The sequence below is a fragment of the Chrysoperla carnea genome, chromosome 1, assembly GCF_905475395.1.
Source record: "Chrysoperla carnea chromosome 1, inChrCarn1.1, whole genome shotgun sequence".
NCBI classification, from domain to species: Eukaryota; Metazoa; Arthropoda; class Insecta; order Neuroptera; family Chrysopidae; genus Chrysoperla; species Chrysoperla carnea.
In genome coordinates this window covers 127,583,589-127,595,177 of record NC_058337.1, presented here as the reverse complement: position 1 = coordinate 127,595,177, position 11,589 = coordinate 127,583,589, and the positions used below count along the sequence as shown (strand labels likewise).

Below are 11,589 nucleotides of genomic sequence, written 5' to 3'. Positions count from 1 at the left end.
TTGTCAATCTCTAAAAGCCGAAATAATCCCGAGAAATAATTATCAACAAAATTTATAGGTATTATTGCTGAAGAAACAGCTTTAACACTTATTAAATCCCAATATCGTTCAGTGATAAAAAATGTTGAAGAGGTCTTACGTCCAGCAGTTTCAAACATTCCACCAAGATTTGATTTGTTATGCAATAAAAAACAGGCAGATCCATCTCATTAAATTTTTAACTTATACTTTAATTTAATATTTACCACGCAACTACTTGAATATATTCGAGAGAATTAAGACGGTCAGAATCCACTTTTATTTTTGAAACTATGTATAATAAATACAATTTTATAATTTTTTGTGCAATTTTTAATTTTAGATTTTTGTATGTTTCAAAACGAATTCTAAACTTATATATTTTCATATGTACATGTATATTGTTACCTAATATGTAAATAAATCATCAAAAAATATTAATTTATTTTTCTTTTATATTTGTATGGGGTCGTCAAGAAACTCGCAATCATAAATGGGGTCGTGAATTACAAAAGTTTAAGAAGCCCTGGACTATACAATATATTCATTCTTCAGATATTTAAGGTAACTTATGATACCCTGTAGATATATTACATAAATTGATTTTATATTTATTAAGTTATGTGGTTATAACAATGAAACTAACTATTTATAATGAAAATTCTTAAAACTGTAATATTATAATACACGTTAAATAAACCATATAATATTTGAAACGCATGCGGCATATGTTTTCATTTTCATTTCGATAAACCCTACGATATCTCTAAAATAAAAACTTTTTTTATCATTATCTATTCTATATTGTCAAATCACTTTCAATTTAAAATGAACTTTTAAACGGTGGTGTGTAGTGCACATATAGTTTCATTGTTGTTGTTGTTGTTATTGTTATTGTTTGTATACAAAAATAATATGGCACCTCGTCGTCAATCATCGGGTAGTGATCAAGGAAGGTTAATAGCTGCTGAAACTGCTAAATTACATACGAATGAAGCTGCAGCACATTTAACAGCTGAACATTATTCAGAAGCGCTTCATTCTTATAATCAGGTTGATTAAAAACTTAAGTGAATTTGGCACTGAATATGCTAGTGCAGGCGCTGAGTGGTGTTCGTTTACATTTACAGGTTTCACCGAACAAAGAGTGTATTTCAACGTATTTTGATTCGCTGAATACGAAATAACAAAATTTTCAATAGTTTAGGAGCTATGGTCGTATAAACAATTAATTTGTTTATAAAAAATCCCCCCGCTTCACTCTGAACGATGAACAAGTTGGAAATTCGAATTCAGCGGATCAAAATACGTCGAAATACACTCCTTCTTCGGTAGGACCAGTAAATGCATACAAACCCACTCAGCGCCTACACTATGCAGGGCTTTCACAAACCATACCGAGAAATTCTTAAGGATGTATGAGTGTGTATGATCAAGTAATTTCAGGTAAACAAATGAAAAAAATATATTTTTTCATTTTTGATTGTTAATTATGTTAGAACTGGACGGTATAAGATGAAAAGTAAGAAAAAAAAATTTCGATATCTGGTGTAATTTTCAAAATATTGAAAATTGAAAATATTCTTTAATTATTTCGAAAGCTTTTGATATTTCGAAAACCAAGACAGATATCGAAAAATTTTATTATTATTTTTCGCCTACATTCATGAAGTTATTTATAATAAAATTAATCATCAAAGTTGAAAATAAGGAAAAAATAATTTCAACCCTAAATCTACTCTGCACATACATCCCTTAAATGAACGGAGACACTTGGTTTTTTCTTTTTTCATGTCATTGCTAATATGTTTACTTTCTATTAAAAAAAATCTAATTTCGCTAAGGATTTTCGAAACGTAAGGTTGAAAGGAATTTTCTTAATTAAATTTTGGTTATTCAGGCTTTGGAACTAAAACCAAAGGATAAAGATGCTTTAGTGGCGCGTAGTAGATGTTACATATTACTGGGAAAACCAAAACATGCTTTAAAAGATGCTGAAACAGCATTGGAAATTCATCGAAACTATATACCAGCACTGTATCAAAAGGCTGAAGCATTATACCATTTAGGCCAATTTGAATATAGTTTAATGTTCTTCCATCGAGGCTTACGAAAACGACCAAAGGTGGAAAAATTTCGTTTAGGTGTTCAAAAAGCACAAGAGGCTATAATAAATACGATTGGGCCAACAGTTAAATTGGGTACGAATTATGTTGACTCTCAAGGCTCATCAGCCAGATCTGATAGGTAAGCAATTTACAATAGCAGAGGAATTCATGATATTAAATGTGTCACAATCTAAAGTCAAAATATTAAAATTAATACGAAAATTATTTATTATTTTAAAATGGGTCTCTTAATTTTAGAACACTATGTACATTAAATAAATTTTGTTTTCAGACCAATGCCGGAAGACACAATGGAAATTAAAGGCGAAAGTGATTCAAATCAAGCACAAAATATTGTTAAAACTCCGCAATTAACTCTATCCCCAATTCCGTCAAATGTGAAATCGATATCACATACCCCAGAAAATAAAAGACCTACATCAGTTCTCTCTACAAAAAGTATCAATTCAAAACCATTATTAGGAGCATTGACAGCGGATAAATTATACTTGGAAAAATTGGTAAAACATCCACATTTAATATGTTTGTCAAAAGAGAACAAACATGTGGTCTCAAATGCGTCCGAAGCTTTAGAATATTTAAATACAAGAGAGAAATTTTGGGAACAACAATTTTTACCTCCGAAAATTTTTACCACGTAAAAAGAATATTTCTGCGTCTGGTTAAAATGTTATAGCAAGTGCTTGCACAAAATAAATGGAAAGTAAATTTAACCCAAATTGAATAAACCTTTTTCACCGATTCGCTTTTGTTTCGGACATTCTAAGTAGGGCTTTGTTGGGCAGAACTTTAGCACTTTCCTCGCAAAGTCTTTATTTGTCGAAATCGGTTATTTCTTTTGTGTGAGTCTACTTAAATTAAAAATAAACTGGATTTTTTCGAAACTTTGCAAATGATTTCGAAGTTCATAATGTAGTTTTTTCACCAAATGTGTTTCAGTAGTATAGTCAAATATGTAACAGATTAAGGAACATGAAATAAACCGCTGAAACTAGGGGAAATGTGTTTCTTAGGTGTCAAATTTATCATTCGTAAACCATGAACTTGCGCAAATAATTCTATTTATTATAAAACAATAAATTCTTAACTAAATGAAACGATCCATTGCAATTGACTTAAAAAAAGAATGAATAGGCAACTTGTGTGACGGATATGTTATACATGTATAATAGTTTTTCGATTATTTGACAAACACTCACACATACGTAATACTAGTTGCCTATTTATAAATTTTTTAAGTCAAGTTGTACATGGACCGTTTCATTTAACAATTTATTGTTTATTAAGAAATTGAAACATTTTCACAATTAACTCATGATATACGAATGATATATGACAAAAAGTGAGCGGTTTATTTTATTTTTCTTAATTAAGGTAGAACGAGCACCAAGGCAATTTCAGATTAAGGGTTGAAATAATCAAGTCTTTTATCAAAAATTGCCCTAGCGCTTGTACATCCATAAAAGTTTTTTGTAACAACTTATATTGAAAATTGATTGTCAAGTGGTTCAGAAGTTCACTGTAAAATAAACCATTTTTTCATTAATTTGTTAATTGCTCTTGTCTTTACTATAAATCCAATTCCTTTATTATCCTTTCTTTTTTTTCTAACTTTCCCAATTTTGGAGAAACTCAAGAAAATAAAAAAACTTTATTCCAACAATGAATGACTTTATTAAAAAAATTATGAATTTTAGTCTGAGTGCATAACGGAAAATATATATTTAGCTGAAAAAAAAACGAAAATTTTGTGCAGTTCCGCAGCATTCCTTGCTTAAAATAGAAAAAGATTTCTAAAAATCATGCATGTGCACCGTTTTTGAGTTATCGTACTAAAATCTACTATCTCTAATACCTGCTTTTTTATATTTTTCCACTTACCGCTTTATTATACAGGTATTAATACCTGTAAAAGATGTATAATGTGAAAGATCACGTTCTTTGATCCCTTACCTTGAACGATAACTGATTATCCAACACTTTTAATTTACGGAGAATATCGTAAGCACCTATACAGATAGAACTATCCCAGGAAATAGCCTCCCAACATTTATATACAAGCTTGTAAACAACATTTCCGTTAAATATTATATATCTGAGAGAAGCAATAACTATAATTCTTTTTTCTATCGCCAGATAGAGCTTTTCTTAGCATTAAAATCCCATCTATCTACTTTCTGGTTTATCTCCCGACTTCCCGGAACTTTGACCACTGGGCAACTCTCTTAGCCAGTGAGAGGTTGAAATTAGGAATGTAAAATAAATTCATTTTAATTCGATTATAACGTATATTTATCATATCTAATAAAATACATTATTTTTCAATGAATTCAACAAATAAACACTTAAAATTGACAACATTTTATTTATAATAATTATTATGCTTATAATAAAGCATTCACATTATTTATTATCAAATTATTGACATTTTGTTTTAAAACAATTGACTATGGTAGTTTTGAAAAATCAAATGTTAAAAATCATTTTCTACTAGGCACCATTTTGAAACAAAATGTTTTTTTAATTTTATTAAAAAATTTACATAAAACTTAATAACAATCACTAAAGAAAACAAATGTATACGGCAAAGTTCATGTTTCCAACAGCTGACAACAGATATTCAACTTGGTAAGTTCTAAAACTTCGTCGAACATACTATCAAATTTTATTTCAAGTAAAAATTGTTAAGGAATGAGTGATTGTGACATATTCAAGATTGTTTTCTTCATTCTATATTGCTTTGTCTTCGATGGCCTCTCGTGACCACCATAGGTTTAAATTACCAAACGAATCACTGAAAAGGATAAACTGAATTTGCAATTAATATCTATCTTTCTCTATGTTAACTGCAATGGCGATTTAGTTTTCTTTTTCTGGTCCAACGCTAAAATACAATTAGTATAATTTTGTAAATTAAAATCTATTAGTGGTCACGATCAAGTCGAAAGATTTTCATCCACTTTTCGATTGTAACTCGACTTGATAAAAGTCAATGAATATTTTAAAGTCGCTTTAATACTACGAACACTGATCTCTATACTAACGGGCAGCTAATAGCTGATATTGTAGATCGTCATTGGTACTTTTTGAAAAATCAATCATCAGCACCTCTCATTACTGAGGAAATAATTTTAATGTACTCAATGCGCATGCGTGTCCACCATTACTAACATGGCGATAACATTTTTCAGTCATAATTCTTCCCCTACATTCATTTTAAAAAGTGATTATCTTTTGTTTCGGACAGTTTGTTAAAAAATTAATGTGATAAAATGAATAACAAATATCTTGTATTTTTGTCCAACTTATTACTGTCTCTCCGAAACAATAATGAATCGTAATTGAAATGATAAGGTCTATTATACCACTTGCTAACGTGGCGCCACCAATTTTTCATGTTCAATTTAGTTCTTACTTCAGTATTATGAAGCGCTGACTTTTACTCTGCCTAAGTGTATAATTTAAAAAAAATTTCCGTAAGCATCAGCTATCCAGTTAATATAGAGATCAGTGACTACGATCCATTTTGAATTGAATAGAAAAGAATAAAGTGAAATCACGAAATCATCCATCTCCATTTTAAAATAATATTATTAACTTCAGTAAACTAAATTAAAAATTGAATAATAAAAATGAAATACACTCTTGTCATTAATATCGCAAAAGTTGAAACACTCTAAGGGTACTCATCACATGTATTGCTATAATAATAACACTTATAATGTTTTAGCTGATGCGATTTATTGACAAATGTGTACATAATTCTATATTAAAAACGGAATGTTATATAATTTCATAATACTTTTGGGTATGACAATAATACTGAATTTTTACGATGCGTAAAAATGAGTCAAGCTAATAATTAAAAATCGTCACTGTATCATAACTTTTTTAAAGGATATATTTTCACCCCTTAGGGTGAGTTAATGTTATTTAGCTGGGCTAATTATTGTATTTGTCATATTAGTGAAAATTATAAGTGAAAAAGGAGTCTAAATGGCCGTGCGGTTTAAAGCGCTAGTTTTAGAACGTAGGATTATTTAGACTTAGGTTGCGGGTTCGAAACCAGGCAGCGGCAGTGTGAACAATTTATAATTAATGGGAGTGCAGATTTGATCACATTGTCGTCGCTTGGATAAGAACGTAGTAACCGACTCCACCCACATCAAAAAATGTAATTGTATATGTTTGTAATTGATTAAATAAAGATTAACAAATAATGATGTGGGTGGCCTCTGTGATTAGGCATGCGTCACAAAAACGGAGGTTAAACCCCATTATTATTATTATTATTATTATTATAAGTGAAAAAGAGGGATTCTCTTTCTATATCTTTCAGTTTACATGAAAGTTGATTGCTTTCAAAACCAAAGTTAATAAAAACTTGACAAAAAGTTTTAATGCTATTTTTCGTTGTTATTTTGATCATAAAATTGTTAAAATAATTTGGGCAGTTGGTATTAGTTTATATTGCTCGAATTTTCATTAATTTAAACATCAACTTTCATGTTTCTAGTAAGCGTAATAAAGGTAGGAGCATGATGAACTTAACTTTTCATCACGTGTGAAAGCAGATAGCGTACATGGCTCTTGCCAGATGCTTGTGGGTGTCGGTTATTTGTTTATTATCATGATACGTTTGGAATGATATCGTAAATATTCGAGAATCTCGGTATTCCCGAAATCTCGTTATTCGGTAGTGAACAACTATTAGAAAAATCGTATAAACTTAATAAAACTATCTCTTGGTGATTAGTAATATTGCACAATATTTTAGATTAAGTGCTATCATCTATTCTTGAAAGGTTATATTTTCACCATTTGGTTAAATATTATTGCGTGTATTGGTTAAATATAAACAAAAAAATTTACCTTACGCTGAAATTTACAATATTCGAAATATCTTATCATAATAAATAATTCTAATAATAGGATTTTAATGCTAACATATCAGCACCACGAGTTAAAAAAATGTTAACTATGTTTGATAGATTTAGCTGATTTTTTCATTGAATGAAAAGACAAAAGATGTATCATATTTGTCGGCATTAAAACCTCACAGTAAAAAAAAAAAGAACAAAATACTCCAATCTGACTATGGATCTATTCTATAAATCAAAAATACTTAATAATCATAGTTATTAAAATAAATACAAGGATACTCGAAATAAAATTATTTTTTTACATTGTGAAAGTAAATAAAAGAAATGAAACATTATACGAGAATTAACTTTTACTCTGAAATTATTTTATTTTATTTTATTCTCGGTTAATGGTTGAAAATGAGTGCCATCGAAAGTTTTGCGTAAACAAAATGATTTTAAAACACTTTATGACAAAAGGACGCAACGAACTCTGAACTATTACAAATATTTATTAATATTGCTGAGAAATCTGGAGGGATCTCATTTAATAACCAGGACTCTTCTGTCTAATAAACAAGAAATGAAAAATAAAAAAGAATACGTGATGGATAATATTGTTGCTAAAATTGGACAACATCAAAGAGATTTGGATGATGCTTATCATGAATTGTTAAAACTTGGTGATAATTTAATTTCACCAACACCACTCAAAACAACAAGATCTATTAAATTCGGTCTGGATATATTTAATTTAAACAGACAACATTTATTTAAAAGAATAAGAGATGATATAATGCCTTCGTGGAAACATTTTTACACCATATCTGTAATGGATGACAGAATTGCAATAATTGGACAATATCAAAGAGATTTGGATGATGCTTATCATAAATTGTTAAAACTTGATGAGCATCTAACTTCACCAAGGCCATTCAATATTATTTTGAAGCCAGATATTCATCAAAAATAGCAAGATCAAATGAATTACTTCACTTTATATTTAATAAATAGACGATCTTTAAAAAAGAATTTATTATCAAATAAATATAATATAAACATTTTGATTCCATATCTGTAATGGATCATATTGTTGCAATAATTGGACAATATCAAAGAGATTTGGGTGATGCTCATCCTTAAAGCTGTACGCAAACAAAATGATTTTAAAAAACTTTATGACATATGGAACTCAAATATTTATTAATATTGAGGAGTAATCTGGAGAAATCTCATTTAATAATCAGGACTCTTCTGTTTAATAAACAAGAAATAATAAATAAAAAACAAGAATACGTGATGGATAATATTGTTGCAATAATTGAGCAACATCAAAGAGATTTGAAAGATGCTTACCATGATTATGGTCAACTTTCTGAAGAAAATTCATGATTCGATTCCGTTGAGTTAACTAGCAGAGAAAATTTATACGATTTCGAAAAATTCTTTACAACAACTGTTGTGATATTTAGATAATGCTAACCACGAATTGTTTAAACTTGGTGATAATTTAATTTCACCAACATCACCCAAAACAACAAGACCTTTTGAATTCGGTCTCGACATATTTAATTAAAACAGACAATCTTTATTTAAAAGAATAAAAGATGATATAATACCTTCATGGAAACATTTTTACACCATATCTGTAATGGATCACATAATGTAATAATTGGACAATATCAACGAGATTTGGACGATGCTTATCATGAATTTTTAAAGCTTGGAGAGCATCTAACTTCACCAAGGCCATCAAATATTATTATTAAAGCCAGTTTTTCATCAAAAATAGCAAGATCAAGCGAATTATTCCACTTTATATTTAATAAATAGACGATCTTTAAAAAATAATTTATTATTAAAAGTACAATTGCAATCTCATAGATGGCACTAGTGTGATGTAATTATATTATTAATAGGAGAGTAAGTGTGTGTGTTACTGTGTTAATGCAACCGGTATAGAAAGGGTCTGGTGTTGTAAGTTGATCTGTAAACATCATGTCACTATGTATTTTGAATAATAATTTAATTAATAAAATATAATACAGTAGAATCTCGATAAGTCCAAGGGAAACATAAAATATTTTAAGTTATAGAGGTTTTAAGTTATCAAGTGTTTATGTTAGGTAAAGGTTAATATAGAGGCATGTACATGTTTCTATGTACCCTAGTTAATATAGAGGTATGTACATGTTTCTATGTAGTTACTGAGGGCCTATACAGAGATTATTTATTTAAGTTATAGAGGTTGCGTATTTTAAGTTATAGAGGTTTTGGGCTCTGATGGGAAGGGAACATAGTATTTTTTGAAGTAACAGAGGTTTTTATGTTACCGAGGTTTAAGTTATCGAGATTCTACTGTAATACTTTAATTAAACTTAAAACTGTATTAATACTTTATTTCATCAGGGTTATGGGCCCAGGGCTTAACAGCTTCTAGAAAGTTAAGTTATTTTATACGTTTTAAGTGATTAAGTAAAAGCCGGCAACGTGGTTAAAAAATAAAATGGCGTCGGTGTTGAAATATAACATTGTACCATTTGCGGGTGAAAATTTTAGTGCTTGGTCGTTTCGGTTGTAAAGTATCCTGCGGGAAAGTAACGTAATAAGCGCAATTGAAGATAGTGAATATTCGAAGAAAAATGAAAATAAAGAAGGTGAATCTCGAGCGCAAGCTTTGTTAATTAATAGCCTTGCGGATAGTCATTTGGAATACGTGAAAGAAAAGAAAACGGCATATGATATGTTTGTAAATCTGGAAGCGAACTTCAAAAATAAAAGTGTAAGAAGTCGCTTATTTTTAAGGAGACAACTGAGTCAAACCAAATACAACGAAGACAACAGCTTGAAGGAACACTTGGTAAAGTTAGAACAGTTTTTTAATGAATTAAAAGATGCTGATAGTCTGTTAACGAAAGAAGAAAAAATTGATTATGTATTGTTGTCTATGCCACCAGCATATGAATCGGTAGTAACAGCTTTAGAAACTGTGCAAGATCTAAAATATGATTTTGTCAAGATTAGATTATTAGGTGAAGAAGAAAAAAGAAAAAAATTGCACAATAATGATGAATCGTCAAATGTGAATAGTAATTGTGCTTTTAATTGTTATAAATGTGGCAAACCTGGCCATAAAAAGTTCCAGTGTTGGTCACAAACCAGAGATGGAAAAGGAAGAAAATTTAACGACAGATCAAGAGGAAATAAAACGTCAACTAGACCAACAGGTAGAGGATCCAGAGGGAGCAGTTTTCAAGTTGGTGAAGAAAAAGAAGAAAGAAAAATAGCATTTATGGTAGAAAATAGTGATAGTGTTTCTATGATGTGTAATTCAACAGTGAAAGTAATAAATTGGTGTATTGATTCAGGTTGTTCAGATCACCTGACAAATGATAAAAGTGTTTTTAGTGAATATAGTGATTTAAAATATCCCAAGAAGATATCGGCAGCTAAGAATGGAGTTGAGCTGGAAGCTGTAGGAATAGGTGATATAAAGGTGAATAAATCTATGTATGTGAAATTTTCATCTACTATTAAAAATGTGTACTATGTTCCTAATTTAAGAAAAAATTTGTTATCAGTTTCTAGATTAGAATCGAATACTATGTCTGTTATCTTTGAGAAAAATGAAATGAAGGCTTCAATCGGAAATGAAGTTGTTCTGCGGGGTTGTAAAAAAGGTTCATTATATTTGGTGGAAACTGAGGTCGATAAAAGTAATATGCGGGGATATTATACAGGTTCTGATAGCCAAAAGTGTGGGGATATTAACGATCTAAATTTGTGGCATAAAAGAATGGCGCATTTAGGGATAGAAAACTTAAAAAATTTGAGCAAAAATAATTTAGTTAAAGGAGTACCTAATTTAGGGAATTTCGAAAGTTTGGTTTGTGAACCATGCATTTTAGGTAAAATGACGAGAAAACCTTTTAATAATTCGAGATATAGGGCGAAAAAACCATTAGAGTTAGTTCATACAGATGTTTGCGGACCTATAACTCCGACAACTTGGGACGGTAAAAATTATTTTGTGTCATTCATAGATGATTACACACATATGGTAGTTGTTTATTTAATTGAGAAAAAATCGGAAGTTTTTGAAAAATTCAAAGAATACTATAACTTAGTGACGAAACATTTTGATTCAAACTTGTTAAAATTAAGATCAGATAATGGTCGTGAATATATATCGAAAGAATTTCAAAATTTCTGTAGGGATCGTGGTATTAGAATGATTTATACGGCTGCGTATAACCCAGAATTGAATGGAGTCGCGGAAAGAATGAATCGTACAATTGTGGAAAAGGCGAGAACGGTTTTAATAGATTCAAAATTAAATAAAGAAATGTGGGGTGAAGCTGTGTATTATTCTGTCTATATAACGAATAGAAGTCCAACAGTGGCAGTAAATGTAACTCCTGTTGAATTGTGGGACGGAAGAAAACCGGATTTATCAAATCTTAAAGTTTTCGGTTGTGACGCGTTTAATCACGTTCCATCTCAACTAAGAACGAAACTTGATGCCAAAGGGAAAAAATTAATTATGGTTGGGTACGCTTCGTCAGGATATCGTTTATGGG

General features: G+C 29.8%; 1 protein-coding gene across 1 annotated transcript; it reads left to right on the top strand.

Annotated features, from left to right (window-relative positions):
• The first annotated feature begins 933 nt into the window (after positions 1 to 933).
• Positions 934 to 2,788, top strand: LOC123294622 (outer dynein arm-docking complex subunit 4-like). The gene is made up of 3 exons (XM_044875716.1): positions 934 to 1,071; positions 1,919 to 2,265; positions 2,419 to 2,788. The coding sequence occupies exons 1-3, from the start codon at positions 934 to 936 to the stop codon at positions 2,786 to 2,788; spliced, it is 855 nt and encodes a 284-aa protein (XP_044731651.1).
• Positions 2,789 to 11,589: the final 8,801 nt, after the last annotated feature.